Raw genomic sequence first — 22,487 nt, 5'->3', positions numbered from 1 at the left:
CCCAACATCCTGTGAATCTGTTGTCCAGAGTTTTCTGGAACTTCTAATAATTGTTCAGTCTCTGGAGTAAGAATCACCGGCTATATAGGTGTAGGAATGTGTGCCATATCCAAGTACGCCTGCACATCCTCTGTGTAATTTCCTGGAAAATGACTCCATCCAGAGTACAGTAAATTGTACATTGCAGTTTACACAGCAAATCTCTTCTTAACAAATTTGATGGAGATTTTGCTGAAAGAATAATTGCATCTGTTGTAGAAATCCGTCTTAGTGTAATGTCGTCTTGTAGAAACTGGGAGAGTCATCATTTCACCAGTAATTCCTACTACTTGAACTCTCTGTGATGTTTTTTTCAATAGTCCCTTTGTCCTTTAAGACACTACACTCAGCACCTATATCTAGTAAGAAAGGGTAAATATCATTACCTACTTGTATTTGTATTGTAGGTTCAGGCACCTGCAATGCAAACATATGGGTGCATGCCTCATCCTATGGGTGAGCTAAAGAATTGACCCCTCCCTTATGAACAAAAGGCCGTGTGGCTTAAACCGAGGAGTGTAAAACCCAGCATTAGGAGGGGGGCAAAAACCTGCTCTATAAAATCTAGCAAGAGGTCTTTAGAACCCTTAGCTATAGCTATCAGACATTCCCCAGACTTTCAAGGCATTAACATAAATGTAGTAGCTTTAGCTTCATTTGCAGATAATATGCTTTTATTTTTATCCCATCCAAATTATTCCCTTCCTATAGTTTTTGATATCATTTCAGAATTTGGAACATTTTTTGGGTACAAAATTAATATCAATAAATCTGAACTTTTGCCGTTGGGAACAGCAAGGAATACAATTTTATTAGGGGAATCTTTCCAAGACATTAAAGTGGTGACTACCAAATTTAAATATTTAGGAATACAAATTACTTCCCTATTATCTACTCTCTATAACATTAATTTTACACCAGTGATTACTTGTATTACTGCAATGCTATAAAAATGCCAATTAATACCACTTTCATTAATGGGAAGAGTTGCGCTTATAAAATCAATTGTATTCCCTAAACTGTCCTATGTTGTGCAGATGCTTCCCTTAAACATTCGGCAGAAGGATGTTAAGCTATTGTCAAAGTCTTTTCAGAAACTTATATGGAAAAATGGTAAATGAAGAACCTCTCGCTGTAATTTGCAGAAGACACGCAGTATTGGGGGTCCGGGGACGCCTGATCTCTCACAGTTCTCCCACTCTATATTCTCCCGATATATTGCAGAAGACACGCAGTAATGGGGGTCCGGGGACGCCTGATCTCTCACAGTTCTCCCACTCTATATTTTCTGGATATATTGCAGAAGACACGCAGTATTGGGGGTCCGGGGACGCCTGATCTCTCACAATTCTCCCACTCTATATTTTCCCGATATATTGCAGAAGACACGCAGTATTGGGGGTCTGGGGATGCCTGATCTCTCACAATTCTCCCACTCTATATTTTCCCGATATATTGCAGAAGACACGCAGTATTGGGGGTCTGGGGACGCCTGATCTCTCACAGTTCTCCCACTCTATATTTTCCCAATATATTGCAGAAGACACGCAGTATTGGGGGTCTGGGGACGCCTGATCTTTCACAATTCTCCCACTCTATATTTTCCCGATATATTGCAGATAGGTTATGGGAAAGAAGTATTTACACGTCTTATGAATTCTATTGTGCTCACCTATATCCATATTCTCCAGGTACTTTGCTTCACACCCCTAAATCTCATTTACCTTCTCAGATATATGTGTCTCGAAAAATAATATTATCATCTAACACATGGTGGATGATAAACAAAATCCTAAAGAGAAACCCATGTGTATCGCCTCTTATTCCCTTTTGGGTTATCCTATGTTTACACCTGTTATAGAAAACGCTACTTACTATAGATTGCAACTTAAGGGGATTAAAAAGATTGCAGATGTATTTGACCCTGGCGGCTTTCTTTTATCATATCAGGCTATTCAAGAAAAATATGGACTGACTCGATACCATCTTTTCTCTTATTTTCAAATGCGTCATTATATTAATTCTCCCGAAAGCTATGTCTGGACAAGACTTTCCTGATCCAATGATGTCCCTGTTGAATTTGATACATCAAAATACCTATAGGACTAGATACCTATACCCAGACTTGATACAGATGACCTGTGTTAATTATCAGAGGCTTGGTTAAATCATGGGCATTGAATATACCCTCAATAACACAAGACACTGATATATTTTTACACTACGACTCCGTTCTACGTGTTTTACAATCTACTTCTCTTCAAGAAGTCCATGTGAACACATTGTATGGTGCTTATATATTCCAAGCCCAGAGGAAGCATTTAGTAGAGGAGGAGACAGGCTCCTGCCCCAAATGCAAACATCCCTCAGCTACATTTTATCACAACTTTTGGGAATGTGGTCACATTAGACATTTTTGGTATAAAATACTACACTTTATTAATTCAAAATTTTCAACCTCCTTTATGTTATGTCCGGCTGCTTTTTTATGTGCAGATTTTACAGAATGGAAATTACAGGGCCTACATAAACAAATGCAACCTTTCCTTATAATATTAGTAACAGCAGCCAAAAAAGCTATATTGAAATAATGGATCTCCAGGTCTTCTCCTTCTCTCACGACAGTTCATAACATGCTGCTTAATATTCTTTTTCACGATCGTCATTCCACCTTTATAAATATAGAGAAAGATGTTATTAAATTCTACCATAAATGGGGACCATATATTGAGACATTATCAGCAGAAACCCAGCCTTGTATCTTCAAAGTATTTGAAAAAAGGGAATGGTACCTCTATAAACGTCTCTTAGAGTCAGTATAGTAGACAAACACTCCCTCACCTTTATGACAAGCTACTGTATCATCATGCTGTTTAGAGATATAAGACACAAAAGATGACTGATTTGTATTGTATTGCTTTGTATTGAGATTACCTCCTTTCTGTTACCTTTCTTTCCCTCTATTGTGTTCCGCTTTTATTATTAAAGTGGTTTACTTAATGCATTTCTGAAATATGTATACATATATGTACCAATGTGTCAGGTATGCCGTTAGTGGCTTTGAGTTTAGGGCAGAAGTCAGAGATGAGAGACCTGGATAACCGAACTCCTCGTCCACAGATCTTGGACATGGGAGACCTGGTCAATGGTGCGGAGTCTAACCTGAAGGGAGATGTTCACCAGTGACCCCTCCAAGTGGGATATGGGCTTAGCTGCACCCTGCAGGCAGGTCGCGGTCCTTTGACCAGGTATCCAAGATTCCGTGGGAATAGAGACTGTGGATATCAAATGGACCAGGGAAAGTTCCTAACCAAGGCACTGTACACAAGCAGTTAACTAGAAGATGGTACTTAGAATTAGCACTTGAGATGTACACTGGGATTGACACTTGAGAGGTACACTAACAGAAATGCCGGGCTGATGCACTTTAGCACCACAGGTAAACTCACAAAGGATACACAGGGAATGGCGTGTGGACGCACATTTGCACTGAGGGGTAGCACACAAGGGAAACACTAGGAGAGGAGTGCTGACGCACTTTAGCATCGTGGGTAAACACACAAAGGATACACAGGGAATGGCGTGTGGACGCACATTTGCACTGAGGGGTAGCACACAAGGGAAACACTAGGAGAGGAGTGCTGACGCACTTTAGCATCGTGGGTAAATACACAAAGGATACACAGGGAATGCCATGCAGATGCACTTTTGCACCATGGGGTGCACCCGAGAGAGACACTGGTATTGATGTGCAGATGCACTTTTGCACCTTGGGGTGCACTCGAGAGACTGGTATTGATGTTCAGACACACTTTTGCACCATGGGGTGCACTTGAACAATAATACAGACAGAGATGTAGGTCGCACTGCTGCTCACAGGAAAACATTGGTAACTAGAAGTGGAAACCAAGGGGACCTGGAACAAAACTCACCTAGTACACTAGGAGTGACAGCTGTTGATCAGGCAACTTCCAGGAGTTCTGGAGGCGGATTTATACCCAGGGGTAGCAGATAATTGGAGCACAGCATCAGCTGACTGAAGATCGTGCTACCATTGGTTAGGAGGACTGTCACATCAGAGGAAATGTCATGGTGGAGCCCATGATGGGAACTCCGATTCCCAACACACACAGCAGACCATGGAAGTCCACAAAAGCACCCAAGGCAGAATACTCAGCATCTCGCACCAGACGTCTGACCACAAGGAGTCAGGGGAAGCTGGCACGGAGGTAACAGATAGCCGATCCTAGGCTGAACCCTGACTGACACAATGTTTGGTATACCACATATATTGTATGTTTCTGTTTTTAAAAAAATCAAATAAATATATTTGAAAAAAAAAAATCTAGTAAGAGGAGGAGGGTGAAAACTTGCTCTGGATCCAGGAATGAACTCCCCATTCCTGCCCATAAATCTGGGAGGGGGACACATTGGGAATGGTAATATGCTCTGTCGTAACAGTAACATCGGGCACAGCTTTGAAAGTGACCAAACTCTTCACATGAAAAACAATTTCTATTACGGTTATCCTGCACAGTACTTTCCAGATTCCTAATCTGTAATGTCATTAATTTCTCTTTTGTTTTTTACTTTCTCTGCAAAATGTTTCTCTCATGTCTTTTAGCAGCAGTCACCAAAAAGCTGAAAGTCTGCTCTTTCCATTCTGGATACTGAATTGTTACCCTCTCACATAATGTCTCATTAAGTCCTTCCATAAACAATCCCTTTACCATATACGCAACCTGTACATTCTCATCCGTAATACCACCAAAATCTTATAGGTTGTCCATTAACCTCTTATGATAATCAGCAACTGCCTCAGAGAGATCCTGTTTAGTCTGATACAGTTTAGACCAGGGGTCTTCAAACTAGGCCCTCCAGCTGCTGTGGAACTACACATCCCAGCATGCACTGCCACCTTTTTGATAGAACAGCATGCTAAAACTGTGCATGCTGGGATGTGTAGTTCCACAGCATCTGGAGGGCCAAGTTTGAAGACCCCTGGTTTAGACCATACAATCTGCTGTGGAAACACTACGTAGCTTCAACTGTTCCTCAGAGAGATCCTGTTTAGTCTGATACAGTTTAGACCATACAATCTGCTGTGGAAACACTACGTAGCTTCAACTGTTCCTCAGAGAGATCCTGTTTAGTCTGATACAATTAGACCATACAATCTGCTGTGGAAACACTACGTAGCTTCAACTGTTCCTCAGAGAGATCCTGTTAGTCTGATACAATTAGACCATACAATCTGCTGTGGAAACACTATGTAGCTTCAGCTATTTCTCAAAGAGATCCGGTTTAGTCTGATACAGTTTAGACCATACAATCTGCTGTGGAAACACTACGTAGCTTCAGCTGTTCCTCAGAGAGATCCTGTTTAGTCTGATACAGTTTAGACCATACAATCTGCTGTGGAAACACTACGTAGCTTCAGCTGTTCCTCAGAGAGTTCCTGTTAGTCTCATACAGTTAGACCATACAATCTGCTGTGGAAACACTACGTAGCTTCAACTGTTCCTCAGAGAGATCCGGTTTAGTCTGATACAGTTTAGACCATACAATCTGCTGTGGAAACACTACGTAGCTTCAACTGTTCCTCAGAGAGATCCTGTTAGTCTGATACAGTTTAGACCATACAATCTGCTGTGGAAACACTACGTAGCTTCAACTGTTCCTCAGAGAGATCCTGTTAGTCTGATACAGTTTAGACCATACAATCTGCTGTGGAAACACTACGTAGCTTCAACTGTTCCTCAACTCATTTAACAACTGTTTTCCGTTCTTTTGCTGTTAGCTGCGTAGCATTAAGCATAACCTCAGTAATGATATCTTCAGATGTTACACTGTTCTCTGGCCACATAGCTAACATAAGCTGCTTCCAATCTTTCCCTGTGGGCTCATGTAATAATGATAAAGTTTCAACATATTTACAACTTTTCTGCAAATTCTTTTTTGGGTCAGGTAAATTCTGCATTAAGGCTGCAAATCTGTCTGTCTCCATGGGGCCCACAGCGGAACCAATCTATCTTTCCCTCCCTGCTCTCCTGGCTCTGTATATACACACACAGGCTGTAATGTCACTGTCTTAGGCCCTGATTCAGACCCACTCGCAAGCGGCTGTCCGCTCGCAAGTGGGTCGATGGTGTGCACTGAGCATGCGCACGATGGAGGGAGCTCCGTCGTGCGCATGCGCCAGACGCGACGAGCGAAGGACTCCCGTCAGAAGCCGGCCCACTGACATCACTAGTGATGTCAGTGGGAGTGATTTTGGCTCTGATAGAGCCAAAATCACTCCGGAGCTTGCGGTTGAAAACCTCAACCGCAGGCTCCGGCTCGCAGTTTCGATGGTCGCGATGGTCACGACCATTGCGGCCATCAAACTGTACGCTCGTATAGGCTGTGGGTGGTGACCCACAGCTATACGAGCGTCCAGGAGGACGCTCCATTTTTATGGAGGGCGGCCCTCATTCAGAGCGTGCGCTCTGCTCAGAGCGTACGGCTCTGAATGAGGGCCTTAGTCCTTATATTTTCCTGCACTTCTCTAGGTTTCCTTAGTAATCATTGCCTCAGATTGTAACTTTGCTGCTTTTTCTTTTTTAAGCTCATAAGCAGTTTTATCCTTTGTTTCCCCAACAGACTGTTCAGGATCAGATTTTACAACATCATGTTCATAATAAATTGATTTTAATTCCTCAGTATCATCACTCGAATCTGAACCAACTGGTGCTGACTTAGGTAATTACAGACGTGCTCCTTCTGCATAAACCAACTGATGCTGACTTAGGTAATTACAGACGTGCTCCTTCTGCATAAACCAACTGATGCTGACTTAGGTAATTACAGACGTGCTCCTTCTGCATAAACCAACTGGTGCTGACTTAGGTAATTACAGACGTGCTCCTTCTGCATAAACCAACTGATGCTGACTTAGGTAATTACAGACGTGCTCCTTCTGCATAAACCAACTGATGCTGACTTAGGTAATTACTAGGGGTGAGCGGGTTCGGATTTCTGAAATCCGAACCCCCCCGAGCCCCCCCGATCCGAGTCCGATCCGAGTCAGGCTCGACTTTTCCCGCCTGACTCGGATCTGAAATCGAGGCAAAACGTCATCTTCCCGCCTTCCGAGTCTCGCGGGTTTTGGATCCTATATAAGGTACACACGTCGGCGCCATTTTCTCACTCGGCTGTGGACAGTGAAGAGGGAGGGTGGGAGTTAGGGCTGTGTAGTGTAGTGTAGTGTAGTGCTGCTGTTGTCCACTACTTCAAAGTCCATAGGGGCTGGCTGTGTTGTGCTGTGCTGCTGTTGTTAATAGGGGCTGTGTCCACTACTTCAAAGTCCATAGGGGCTGGCTGGACTGTGTTGTGCAGTCAGTTCTCCATAGGGGCTGTGTCCACTCCAAAGTCCTGTGCAGTGTCCCAGTCCTAAAGGAGTGCTGTAGTGTTGTCCAGGGGGTGCTCTGTCCATCAGGGGTGCTCCCCCCAAGTGCTAAAAAAATAATATATTTTCTGTGTTTGTGAATTGTGTGCGCAGTAGCCGCACGTGCATCAACAAAGTAGTGCCAAGCGTGCGCCTGTGTCATAAGTAAAGGGCCGGCTGGCTTGACCGTTAAGGGTGCTGTAACCCCCGAAAGTACACTCCAGTCCAAACCAAAAAAAAAATTATTTTCTGTGTTTGTGAATTGTGTGCGCAGTAGCCGCACGTGCATCAACAAAGTAGTGCCAAGCGTGCGCCTGTGTCATAAGTAAAGGGCCGGCTGGCTTGACCGTTAAGGGTGCTGTAACCCCCGAAAGTACACTCCAGTCCAAACCAAAAAAAAAATTATTTTCTGTGTTTGTGAATTGTGTGCGCAGTAGCCGCACGTGCATCAACAAAGTAGTGCCAAGCGTGCGCCTGTGTCATAAGTAAAGGGCCGGCTGGCTTGACCGTTAAGGGTGTTGTAACCCCCGAAAGTACACTCCAGTCCAAACCAAAAAAAAAATTATTTTCTGTGTTTGTGAATTGTGTGCGCAGTAGCCGCACGTGCATCAACAAAGTAGTGCCAAGCGTGCGCCTGTGTCATAAGTAAAGGGCCGGCTGGCTTGACCGTTAAAGGGTGCTGTAACACCCGAAAGTACACTCCAGTCCAAACCAAAAAAAAAATTATTTTCTGTGTTTGTGAATTGTGTGCGCAGTAGCCGCACGTGCATCAACAAAGTAGTGCCAAGAGTGCACCTGTGTCATAAGTAAAGGGCCGGCTGGCTTGACCGTTAAGGGTGCTGTAACCCCCGAAAGTACACTCCAGTCCAAACCAAAAAAAAAATTATTTTCTGTGTTTGTGAATTGTGTGCGCAGTAGCCGCACGTGCATCAACAAAGTAGTGCCAAGCGTGCGCCTGTGTCATAAGTAAAGGGCCGGCTGGCTTGACCGTTAAGGGTGCTGTAACCCCCGAAAGTACACTCCAGTCCAAACCAAAAAAAAAATTATTTTCTGTGTTTGTGAATTGTGTGCGCAGTAGCCGCACGTGCATCAACAAAGTAGTGCCAAGCGTGCGCCTGTGTCATAAGTAAAGGGCCGGCTGGCTTGACCGTTAAGGGTGCTGTAACCCCCGAAAGTACACTCCAGTCCAAACCAAAAAAAAAATTATTTTCTGTGTTTGTGAATTGTGTGCGCAGTAGCCGCACGTGCATCAACAAAGTAGTGCCAAGCGTGCGCCTGTGTCATAAGTAAAGGGCCGGCTGGCTTGACCGTTAAAGGGTGCTGTAACCCCCAAAGTACACTCCAGTCCAAACCAAAAAAAAAATTATTTTCTGTGTTTGTGAATTGTGTGCGCAGTAGCCGCACGTGCATCAACAAAGTAGTGCCAAGCGTGCGCCTGTGTCATAAGTAAAGGGCCGGCTGGCTTGACCGTTAAGGGTGCTGTAACCCCCGAAAGTACACTCCAGTCCAAACCAAAAAAAAAATTATTTTCTGTGTTTGTGAATTGTGTGCGCAGTAGCCACACGTGCATCAACAAAGTAGTGCCAAGCGTGCGCCTGTGTCATAAGTAAAGGGCCGGCTGGCTTGACCGTTAAAGGGTGCTGTAACCCCCGAAAGTACACTCCAGTCCAAACCAAAAAAAAATTATTTTCTGTGTTTGTGAATTGTGTGCGCAGTAGCCGCACGTGCATCAACAAAGTAGTGCCAAGAGTGCGCCTGTGTCATAAGTAAAGGGCCGGCTGGCTTGACCGTTAAAGGGTGCTGTAACCCCCGAAAGTACACTCCAGTCCAAACCAAAAAAAAATTATTTTCTGTGTTTGTGAATTGTGTGCGCAGTAGCCGCACGTGCATCAACAAAGTAGTGCCAAGAGTGCGCCTGTGTCATAAGTAAAGGGCCGGCTGGCTTGACCGTTAAAGGGTGCTGTAACCCACAAAGTACACTCCAGTCCAAACAAAAAAAAAATTATTTTCTGTGTTTAGCCGCACGTATATATCAAATCGATATAACATAAATGGAGGACCAAACTTTCTCCGATAAAAATAAAATAGAGAAAGATCAAGAACCACTTCCTCCTAGTGCTGAAGCTGCTGCCACTAGTCATGACATAGACGATAACATGCCATCAACGTCGTCTGCCAAGGCCGATGCCCAATGTCATAGTAGAGGGCACATACAATCCCAAATGGCAAAGTTCAGGAAAATGACCTTGAAAAAGACATTTAAATCAGCTGAAGAGAAACGTAAACTTGCCAATATGCCATTTACGACACGGAGTGGCAAGGAACGGCTAAGGTCGATCCCTAGTATGTTCATGACTAGTGGTTCAGCTTCACATGACGATGGAAGCCCTCCTCCCACTAAAAAAATCAAAAGAGTTAAGCTGGCAAAAGCACAGCGAAGAACTGTGCTTTCTAAGAAGATATCACAAATCCCCAAGGAGAGTCCAAGTGTGGTGGTGGTTGCGATGCCTGACCTTCCCAGCACTGGACGGGAAGAGGTGGCTCTTTCCACCATTTGCATGCCCCCTGCAAGTGCTGAAAGGAGCACCCACAGTCCACTTGCTGATATGCAAATTGAAGATGTCACTGTTGAAGTACAACAGGATGAGGATACTGGTGTAGCTGGCGCTGAGGAGGAAGTTGGCGAGGAGGATTCTGATGGTGATGTGGTTTGTTTAAATCAGGCTCCGGGGGAGACAGTTGTTGTCCGTGGGATGAAAAAGCCCATCACGGTCATGCCTGGGCAGAAGACCAAACATTCCACCTCTTTGGTCTGGCAATATTTCTATCCAAATCCGGACAACAACTGTCTTGCCATATGTACCATATGTAAAGGTGAAATAAGTAGGGGTAGGGACGTCAACCACCTAGGAACATCCTCCCTTATACGGCACCTGCAGCGCGTTCATAAAAAGTTACTGTCAAGTTCAGAAACTTTGGCTAAGACCGTAAGCAGTCCAGGGACACCTAAATCCCGTTGTCCTGTTGTATCCAAGCGCCTGCAAACCACACCGTCAACTCCCTCCTCGTCAATTTCCTCCTTAGTCAGGATCGGAAGTAGTCCTGCAGGCCATGTCACTGGCATGACTGACTCTCCTATCCGGGATTCCTCTGGAGGATCCTGCATTGCTACGCCTACTGCTGCCGCTGCTGCTGTTGCTGCTGCTGGGAGTCGTTCATCATCCCAGAGAGGAAGTAGGAACACCACTACTTTTACTAAACAATTGACCCTCCAACAGTCCTTAGCGAGGAGGATGAAGTACGACAGCAGTCATCCTGAAGCAAAACGTATAACTGAGGCCTTGACTGCTATGTTGGTGTTAGACGTGCGTCCGGTATCCGCCATTAGTGCAGTGGGATTTAGACAATTGATGGAGGTAGTGTGTCCCCGGTTCCAAATCCCGTCTAGATTCCACTTCACTAGGCAGGCGATACCGAGACTGTACAGAAACGTCAGAAAGTGTCCTCAGTGTCCTGAAAAATGCCGTTGTACACAATGTCCACTTAACCACGGACATGTGGACAAGTGGAACAGGGCAGACTAAGGACTATATGACTGTGACAGCCCACTGGGTAGATGTATCACCTTACGCAGCAACAGCAGCAGCGTCACCAGTAGCAGCATCTCAGAAACGCCAGCTCGTTACAAGGCAGGCTACGCTGTGTATCACCGGTTTCAGTAAGAGGCACACCGCCGACAACCTCTTAGAGAAACTGAGGGAAATCATCGCCCAGTGGCTTACCCCACTTAGACTCTCCTGGGGATTTGTGATATCTGACAACGCCACCAATATTGTGCGGGCATTACATCTGGGCAAATTCCAGCACGTCCCATGTTTTGCTCACACAATAAACTTGGTGGTGCAGAATTTTCTGAAAAGCGACAGGGGCGTGCAGGAGACGCTTTGGGTGGCCCGAAAAATTTCTGGCCACTTTCGCCATTCAGCGACTGCGTGCCGAAGACTGGAGCGCCAGCAAACACTCTTGAACCTGCCCCGCCATCACCTGAAGCAAGAGGTTGTGACGCGGTGGAACTCAACCCTCTATATGCTTCAGAGGATGGAGGAGCAGCAAAAGGCCATACAAGCCTATACATCCACCTATGACATAGGCAAAGGAGGGGGTATGCACCTGACTCAAGCGCAGTGGAGAATGATTTCCGTGTTGTGCAAGGTTCTCCAGCCCTTCGAACTTGCCACACGTGAAGTCAGTTCAGACACTGCCAGCTTGAGTCAGGTCATTCCCCTCATCAGGCTTTTGCAGAAGCAGCTGGAGAAAGTGAAGGAGGAGCTAAGACGGAGCGATTCCGCTCGGCATGTGGGACTTGTGGATGAAGCCCTTCATTCGCTTTGCCAGGATTCCAGGGTGGTCAATCTGTTGAAATCAGACCACTACGTTTTGGCCACCGTGCTCGATCCTAGGTTTAAAGCCTATGTGGTGTCTCTCTTTCCGGCCGACACAAGCCTGCAGAGGTGCAAAGACCTGCTGGTGAACACACTGTCAGCTGAAGCGGAACGTGACACGTCAACGGCTCCTTCTTCATTTTCTCCTGCAACTGGGGCTGCCAGGAAAAAACTTAGGTATCCTAAGCAACCCGCTGGCGGTGATGCAGGGCAGGCAGGACCAAGTTTGGACATCTGGTCCAGACTGAAGGACCTGGCAACAATTTCTGACATGTCTACTGTCACTGCATATGATACTGTCACCATTGACAGAATGGTGGAGGATTACATCGGTGACAGCATCCAAGTAGGCATGGCAGACAGTCCATACCTGTACTGGCAGGAAAAAGAGGCAATTTGGAGGCCCCTGTACAAACTGGCTCTATTTTACCTGAGTTGCCCCCCCTCCAGTGTGTACTCCGAAAGAGTGTTTAGTGCAGCCGGGAACCTTGTCAGCGAAAGGCGTAGGAGGTTGCTTCCACAGAATGTGGAGAAGATGATGTTCATCAAAATGAATTATCAGCTCTTCCAGGGAGACCAGCCTCCAGAAGGTACAGAGGGACCTGTGGTGGTGGATTCAAGTGGGGACGAGTTAATACTTTGTGAGGATGAGGATGTACACACTGAAGAGGGTGAGGAATCGGTGGATGAGGAGGATGAGGATGACATCTTGCCTCCATAGAGCCAGTTTGTGCAGGGACACATTAATTGCCAGCTTGTTTTGTGGGGGCCCAAACGAACCAATCATTTCAGCCACAGTTGTGTGGCAGACCCTGGCGCTGAAATGATTGGTTTGTTAAAGTGTGCATGTCCTGTTTATACAACATAAGGGTGGGTGGGAGGGCCCAAGGACAATTCCATCTTGCACCTCTTTTTTTTCTTTGCATTATGTACAGTTTGGGGCCTAGTTTTTCAAACTGCCATCCTGTCTGCCACTGCAGTTTCACGCCTAGATGGGTCACGTGTTTGTGCCGCCCACTCGTGTCGCTTAGCATAGTCATCCAGCTACCTCGGTGCAACGTTTTGGACATAAAAACACTATTGTGAGGTGTGAGGTGTTCAGAATAGACTGGAAATGAGTGGAAATTAAGGTTATTGAGGTTAATAATAGCATAGGAGCAGAAAAACCTACAAATTCTGTGATTTTAGCTGTTTTTATGCTTTTTTTTAAAAAAATACAGATCCAAAACACAAAACCCAGAACCCAAAACACGGAAGGGTGGTTTTGGCAAAACCAATCCAGATCCAAAACACGAAGAAAGATCCAGATCCAAAACCAAAACACAAAACACGAAAAGTGGCCGGTGCACACCCCTAGTAATTACAGACGTGCTCCTTCTGCATAAACCAACTGATGCTGACTTAGGTAATTACAGACGTGCTCCTTCTGCATAAACCAACTGATGCTGACTTAGGTAATTACAGACATGCTCCTACTGCATAAACCAACTGATGCTGACTTAGGTAATTACAGACGTGCTCCTACTGCATAAACCAACTGGTGCTGACTTAGGTAATTACAGACGTGCTCCTTCTGCATAAACCAACTGATGCTGACTTAGGTAATTACAGACGTGCTCCTTCTGCATAAACCAACTGATGCTGACTTAGGTAATTACAGACGTGCTCCTACTGCATAAACCAACTGGTGCTGACTTAGGTAATTACAGACGTGCTACCTCTGCATAAACCAACTGGTGCTGACTGAAGTATTTTTGGGCGTGCTCCTTCTGCATAAACCAACTGATGCTGACTTAGGTTATTACAGACGTGCTCCTTCTGCATAAACCAACTGATGCTGACTTAGGTTATTACAGACGTGCTCCTTCTGCATAAACCAACTGATGCTGACTTAGGTTATTACAGACGTGCTCCTTCTGCATAAACCAACTGGTGCTGACTTAGGTATTTACAGACGTGCTCCTTCTGCATAAACCAACTGGTGCTGACTTAGGTAATTACAGACGTGCTCCTTCTGCATAAACCAACTGGTGCTGACTTAGGTAATTACAGACGTGCTCCTTCTGCATAAACCAACTGGTGCTGACTTAGGTAATTACAGACGTGCTCCTTCTGCATAAACCAACTGATGCTGACTTAGGTAATTACAGACATGCTCCTACTGCATAAACCAACTGATGCTGACTTAGGTAATTACAGACGTGCTCCTACTGCATAAACCAACTGGTGCTGACTTAGGTAATTACAGACGTGCTCCTTCTGCATAAACCAACTGATGCTGACTTAGGTAATTACAGACGTGCTCCTTCTGCATAAACCAACTGATGCTGACTTAGGTAATTACAGACGTGCTCCTTCTGCATAAACCAACTGATGCTGACTTAGGTAATTACAGACGTGCTCCTACTGCATAAACCAACTGGTGCTGACTTAGGTAATTACAGACGTGCTCCTTCTGCATAAACCAACTGGTGCTGACTTAGGTAATTACAGACGTGCTACCTCTGCATAAACCAACTGGTGCTGACTTAGGTAATTACAGACGTGCTACCTCTGCATAAACCAACTGGTGCTGACTTAGGTAATTACAGACGTGCTCCTTCTGCATAAACCAACTGATGCTGACTTAGGTTATTACAGACGTGCTCCTTCTGCATAAACCAACTGGTGCTGACTTAGGTATTTACAGACGTGCTACCTCTGCATAAACCAACTGGTGCTGACTTAGGTAATTACAGACGTGCTCCTTCTGCATAAACCAACTGGTGCTGACTTAGGTAATTACAGACGTGCTCCTTCTGCATAAACCAACTGATGCTGACTTAGGTAATTACAGACGTGCTCCTACTGCATAAACCAACTGATGCTGACTTAGGTAATTACAGACGTGCTCCTACTGCATAAACCAACTGGTGCTGACTTAGGTAATTACAGACGTGCTCCTTCTGCATAAACCAACTGATGCTGACTTAGGTAATTACAGACGTGCTACCTCTGCATAAACCAACTGATGCTGACTTAGGTAATTACAGACGTGCTACCTCTGCATAAACCAACTGATGCTGACTTAGGTAATTACAGACGTGCTACCTCTGCATAAACCAACTGGTGCTGACTGAAGTATTTTTGGGCGTGCTCCTTCTGCATAAACCAACTGGTGCTGACTTAGGTAATTACAGACGTGCTACCTCTGCATAAACCAACTGATGCTGACTTAGGTAATTACAGACGTGCTACCTCTGCATAAACCAACTGATGCTGACTTAGGTAATTACAGACGTGCTACCTCTGCATAAACCAACTGATGCTGACTTAGGTAATTACAGACGTGCTCCTTCTGCATAAACCAACTGGTGCTGACTTAGGTTTATACAGACGTTCTCCTTCTGCATAAACCAACGAAGCTGATGCAGATACAGGCTGTGAGGCAAATACTGGTACTTGTCTGGGGGAATCTACCACCTTACATGCAAGCCCTGCCATCTGTAATTCATCATGCCACTGTACATCTGATATACCAGTGATATTTTCAGGGAACAATGGACAATATGCAGGAGGACAAGTATTCTGTGGGAGCATAGGGTATAAGGTGTTATCTCGCACTGGAACCATGGGCTAAACACCCCCCTTTACAGTCTGCAGTTTATACAGTTTAGAGCAGAGGAGAGGGACCCTTATTCTGCCGAGGGCCATTTTGATATATATAACATTATTTGTGGGCTCTATTCAGGCCACGCCCCTCTGTGTGATGTCACACGGGGGGGCGAACCACAATAACTGGTGATTAAAGCAATGCCTGGAGCATCCCGAAGATGCTCCAGGGAGCTGTGAGGGCAGCAGTGTGACTGTCTGAAGCATCCTAAGGACGCTCCAGGTGGCACTGCTGCATAGATTCTGGCTGCAGGGTGCCATTCTAGGTACACAGTGCTAGCCAGATGAGTCTAGCAGAAAAAAGTTCAGAGGGCCAGACCAAATGATTCTGGGGGCCTTATGCGGCCCCCGGGCCTGAGGTTTCCTATCCCTGGTTATAGAGTGATGATACCAATTATGTAAACACTGCAAATGTTTTTCTCTGTGCTGTGCTCAAAGAAGAGATTAAATCTTTTCCCCAACTAAATCTAAACTGTCTGTGTTAAATGTTCCATACACAGGAAAACACATCCTGTTACCTTTTGTCAATTTATACCATTCATCACAGAACTGCAGGTAATCAGGATTCATTTGTTTCATGATGTAATATGCACATGATTGTTCTGAGCGAATTTTAGCCCTTTTCTCCAAGGAAATATCAGCGCCCATATTTTCTACAGGTCTATATTACACCTTGGGACACGTCTGTCTTAAGAAAAAAAATGGCTCCACCCCAACCAATATTCCACATATCAATATAAATGTCTCTAATTACGTCACAAATTTCAATTATTCTTACTTATAATTTAAACGTTCAGTAAATTAATAAACTGCCAATTATATTTATTATTATTGTATTTTTTATATATATGTATATATATATATATAGCTGATCAGACTATAGTTTAAAATATGTTATTATTTTATTTATCAATTTAATTTAATTTTACTACTTCAATAATTTAATTACAAAATTACTTATATGCAGCTACACTATGTCAAATTCACATATTGATGAGTTCAACACCTAGTAGAAGACACCCGATCACCAATATTATCTCTCTCACACTATCTCTGAGTATAGGAACATGTATTATAAATACAATAATTTCTATTACTCACCAAGATATCGAGAGATGACTAGTGAAGACCCTCAAGCCACTGGCCAATCAGCAAGTAGTCTCCACCCGTCACTATGGTTACACTGGATACATGATGAGGTGCATTCTGTAAGTCCTGGAAGCCAGTGCCTCCAGCTATAGAAAATCCCTTTTATACAGGAATGAATTCTCCCAGGTGCTGCTTCACCAAGTAATTCCTCCGGCACGGATATTATTAAGAATAAATACTTTATTAATTAATGTTACTGAGAGTATAAATGCATCTCTCAGGGTTAGTGCACAAGTAACAAGGAGGAGAACAAATCACAGATCTTTTATACACTGGTCATGTCATTTACAGAACCATTACACATTATCACGCCCTCTAACATGATTGTTACCTCTATGGCATGCAAGCACTGGATGACTTCTGGCATAATCTGATAACACATCTATAATAATATGGAGACATAGTTTATTCTTATTAGTATTATTAGAATCCTCCGTCCCATCCTTGGAATACTATGGACGAGGCTACGTGTCCTGCTAACATCCTTGCTCCGTGGGCTGTATCTCTATATGTGGTAAATAGCTCAGACTGTGCGTAATAGGAAAGATCTTATTGTATTCTTTATACTCCCTACATTGAGAAAAACAAGTTAGGTAATATCGTGCTTATAGTGACCATGATAGCTAAGTCCTGCTGCAGCATCATGGCTGACAAGTGGTTCTAATACTGACTAATGAATATATGTGCTCTGTATGATATATCAGTATATGAATATTTGTAACTTGTAACTATATGTAAGTATATGAAATATATCTGTATATATTGAGTTATGTGAAATATACTGTATTTGTTTCTTATTGAATCATACATTCACTAGTGCTTTCCCTGCTAGATAATCATCACACTGACTGCACACACTGCTCCATGCTAACATATTACTAGTGTCATACAGGGGCTGTGACTGCTGGTGCTTTCCCTGCTATATAGTCATCACACTGACTGCACACACTGCTCCATGCTAACATATTGCTGGTGTCATACAGGGGCTGTGACCGCTGGTGCTTTCCCTGCTAGATAATCATCACACTGACTGCACGCACTGCTCCATGCTAACATATTACTGGTGTTATACAGAGGCTGTGACCGCTGGTGCTTTCCCTGCTAGATAATCATCACACTGACTGCACGCACTGCTCCATGCTAACATATTGCTGGTGTCATACAGGGTCTGTGACTGCTGGTGCTTTCCCTGCTATATAATCATCACACTGACTGCACATACTGTTCCATGCTAATATATTACTGGTGTCATACAGGGGCTGTGACCGCTGGTGCTTTCCCTGCTAGATAATCATCACACTGACTGCACACACTGTTCCATGCAAATATATTACTGGTGTCATACAGGGGCTGTGACCGCTGGTGCTTTCCCTGCTAGATAATCATCACACTGACTGCACACACTGCTCCATGCTAACATATTACTGGTGTCATACAGGGGCTGTGACTGCTGGTGCTTTCCCTGCTAGATAATCATCACACTGACTGCACACACTGCTCCATGCTAACATATTACTGGTGTCATACAGGGGCTGTGACTGCTGGTGCTTTCCCTGCTAGATAATCATCACACTGACTGCACACACTGCTCCATGCTAATATATTACTGGTGTCATACAGGGGCTGTGACCGCTGGTGCTTTCCCTGCTAGATAATCATCACACTGACTGCACACACTGTTCCATGCTAATATATTACTGGTGTCATACAGGGGCTGTGACCGCTGGTGCTTTCCCTGCTAGATAATCATCACACTGACTGCACACACTGTTCCATGCTAATATATTACTGGTGTCATACAGGGGCTGTGACCGCTGGTGCTTTCCCTGCTAGATAATCATCACACTGACTGCACACACTGCTCCATGCTAACATATTACTGGTGTCATACAGGGGCTGTGACCGCTGGTGCTTTCCCTGCTAGATAATCATCACACTGACTGCACACACTGCTCCATGCTAACATATTGCTGGTGTCATACAGGGTCTGTGACTGCTGGTGCTTTCCCTGCTAGATAATCACACTGACTGCACACACTGCTCCATGCTAACATATTACTGGTGTAATACAGGGGCTGTGACTGCTGGTGCTTTCCCTGCTAATCATCACACTGACTGCACACACTGCTCCATGCTAACATATTACTGGTGTCATACAGGGGCTGTGACCGCTGGTGCTTTCCCTGCTAATCATCACACTGACTGCACACACTGCTCCATGCTAACATATTACTGGTGTCATACAGGGGCTGTGACCGCTGGTGCTTTCCCTGCTAGATAATCATCACACTGACTGCACACACTGCTCCATGCTAATATATTACTGGTGTCATACAGGGTCTGTGACTGCTGGTGCTTTCCCTGCTATATAATCATCACACTGACTGCACACACTGCTCCATGCTAACATATTACTGGTGTCATACAGGAGCTGTGACCGCTGGTGCTTTCCCTGCTAGATAATCATTTTCGTTCCTCTTTGGATAAAATGTGAAAAGTATTTTTACTTTGCTGAAAAAAATGTGGCACAGCCATTGCCAAATGTACCATCGCAGAGAGATTTAGCTGCAGAAGTGTATACACAGGTGTCTCCTTATACTGCAAAGTCCAGGTGAGTACAGTGACCACTTCTACTGTATACGCTGTTAGCCTGTAAGAATGAAGCTGGTAATCACACACAGCACCCAGATGTGTCTCAGAGATGGATATACCACAATATTCATGGATCCCTCAGGGAGACAGCAGCTTTGTAGTAGGAATGATCCAGTTTCTGCATGACATTAGCCCACAGATGTTTGTGGACCTTCTAGTTTGTGTACATGACATATAAAACAATATAAACCGTAAATAAATAATTGGATGCATGAAACTGGTTCAGTATAATAAATAGCAGTTTTTAATAATACTTTGTTTAGTTAATTAACACATGACAAACATTCAGTCCCTCGAGTCCCAATACATGAAGATGATTGGCTGCATTTTGTACATGGAGAACCAGAGAAATACAACTACACAATATTACAATGTAGCATGTATACAATTATTAGTACATACAGCACAATATTACAATGTAGAATGTATACAATTATTAGTACATACAGCAAAATATTACATTTCATAGATCTTTATAGCCTCATTCTCTAAACTCGGGAAGGAGAGAGAATAGTATATATATACAAACACATAAATATATACACATACTGGGGACACCACTGGGAGCACCAGGGACATGCACATATAGGACAGTCCTTACTGCTCACGGTTTAGGTGCCCTGATAATGATATATATATATATAATTATTTGTCACACTAACTGTTTATATCTACCCATTGCTCTGGGTACTTGGTCTCCTTGCAGGTTATAATGGAGGGGAGGGGGCTGGTGTCAGAAACTTATCTGTCAGGTCTCAGACCTTATGGTCTGTTATTAGATGACAGAACTCTGTTTCCGCCTTGGTCACTGTTCCTAGTGTGTTTCTACACCCTTTTATACCATTTGGGTGATCCAAATCCAAAACCTACTTTACACACTGCAGTCACTTTCCTTTCAAAATAGAGCAAGAAAAGTAACAGCAGATACGAGGACTGTAATACAAACTATGACCACTCACAAAACAGAAATGTCAGAGGTCAGGATAAATGCTGTTTAATAAGATGTTATTTTTTATATACATTTTCATTTGTAAACAATGTTTCTCTAGTGTAAATAAAGGGTGGTCTAATGAGACCTGATTTCTGATGATCAGGACATGAGAGTAGCTAATCTGTGTGACATCTTTTATGTGAAACAAGATCTGATTTCTGTGTAAAAGTTTTCCCACACTCAGAACATGGAAATGTCTTTTCCCCTGTGTGACTTCTCTGATGTGTAACAAGATGTGATTTCTGTGTAAAACATTTCCCACACTCAGCACATGGAAATGGTTTCTCACCTATGTGATATCTCTGATGTATAACAAGATATGATTTCCGTGTAAAATATTTCCCACACTCAGAGCATGGAAATGGTTTCTCACCTGTGTGACATCTCTGATGTGTAACAAGAACTGATTTCTGTGTAAAACATTTCCCACACTCAGAGCATGGAAATGGTTTCTCACCTGTGTGACATCTCTGATGTGTAACAAGATGTGATTTCCGTGTAAACCATTTCCCACAATCAGAGCATGGAAATGGCCTCTCACCTGTGTGACTTCTCTGATGTATAACAAGATTTGATTTATGTGTAAAACATTTCCCACACTCAGAGCATGGAAATAGTTTCTCATATGTGTGACTTTTCTGATGTATAACAAGAACTGATTTCTGTGTAAAACATTTCCCACACTCAGAGCATGAAAATGGTTTCTCACCTGTGTGACTTCTCTGATGTATCACAAGATATAATTTCTGTGTAAAACATTTCCCACACTCAGAGCACGAAAATGGTTTCTCACCTGTGTGACCTCTCAGATGTCTACAAAGCTGTGATTTCTGTGTAAAACATTTCCCACACTCAGAACATGGAAATGGTTTCTCACCCGTGTGACTTCTCAGATGTATATGAAGCTTTGATTTCTGTGTAAAACATTTACCACACTCAGAACATGGAAATGGCCTTTCACATACTTTAGGTGGCTGATGAGTACTATGATTTGTGTTCTGTGTAAGACTTTTGGCTTCTATAGAAGAAGGAAATATTTTATCTAGCCTAAGAGCTGTAATAGATGTACCAGGAGAACATTCCTCATTATTCGCAGGATCAGGTGATACATCTGCAATGTGAGGTACGGGATGTATAACTGGGGTAATGGGGTTTTCTCCCAGGGAATCTTGTTTGATGTAATTATCTTCTACTTCACAATCTGTAGATAAAACTATATTCTCCTTCCAGATATTCCTGCTATTACATCCATCTGCTGGGAATAAAATAAATATATGAATGTCCCATAAATATAATTTTTCATAAAGACTATAATTAAAGGTCCTTAAATCACCATCAAATGGATAAACTCACGATGCTCTAAGGTACAATGTAAAACTCATCACCTGACATGTTACGCTGTTATGTATAGAGCAGGGATTACAGCTTTATCGTAATCATTTGTGCTGGTTACTCTGTAACATGAGAGTAACATGCAGTGATAACACAGTACAGTGATAACATAAACCTCTCTGCATACTATCAGGGTTAGTGCTGGCATGTGACTGACATAACCCGGTCCCCCTTAACTACGGTGTATACCCATTAACACAGGGCTCGACAAATCCCGTGGGCCAGGTGTGCCTGTCCATCCTGGACTGCGTTGACTCCTCCTCTCCGTCCCAGCCTGTGGTGACATCACCACTCTGTCCCGGCATCCGGCAACTCCTCCTCAGCCTGCATCCTAACTCCGGCTGCATAGAGGTCTCCGGTAAGAGGGTCTATGCATGGCCAGGGATTGCAGAGCAGCTTCAAAGAGATAGCGGTGTGATGACGAGGGGGAATGGAGGGCTGGATGGTTCCGGAGGGGTGGTTTGCCGGCGGGCACCCCATAGTTGTGTGGCCATTGCAGTTAATTTAACAGGGGGGGAAGGTTAGCTGCTCCTTATTGTGGCTGCGGGGAAGGGTTTGTTTGCCCGGGGGTAGCTGCACAGCATTGTGGCTGCAGAAGAGTGGTTTGCCTGGGGTACCCCCTTTGTAGTGGGGGTTGGTTGCCCGGGGGAGTAGGTGCTCAGGAATGTGGCCCCGGAGAGGGGGGTTGTAGTACTGTCTGGCTCCATTGTTTTATGTGCAAATGTGTTCTATTATTACTGGAGGA

The 22,487-nt window shown here is 44.0% G+C and overlaps 2 protein-coding genes across 2 annotated transcripts in view; one reads left to right on the top strand and one right to left on the bottom strand.

The window, feature by feature from the left end:
* The window catches only part of LOC148474857 (uncharacterized), a 107,611-nt gene that overhangs the window by 37,459 nt on the left and 47,665 nt on the right, over nt 1-22,487 (top strand). The window lies entirely within an intron of this gene.
* The window catches only part of LOC148474856 (uncharacterized), a 202,790-nt gene continuing 199,904 nt past the window's right edge, over nt 19,602-22,487 (bottom strand). The window contains exon 5 of the mRNA XM_088458077.1: nt 19,602-21,602. Within this exon, the coding sequence (XP_088314203.1) occupies nt 20,467-21,602 (1,136 nt within the window). The 3' untranslated portion in view covers nt 19,602-20,466. The remainder of the gene's footprint in view (nt 21,603-22,487) is intronic.

The sequence above is a fragment of the Taudactylus pleione genome, unplaced genomic scaffold (assembly GCF_031769625.1).
Source record: "Taudactylus pleione unplaced genomic scaffold, aTauple2 ptg000805l, whole genome shotgun sequence".
In the NCBI taxonomy this organism is placed as follows: Eukaryota; Metazoa; Chordata; class Amphibia; order Anura; family Myobatrachidae; genus Taudactylus; species Taudactylus pleione.
Note: the sequence above shows the minus strand (reverse complement) of the source record. Positions and strands in the feature narration are given on the sequence as shown.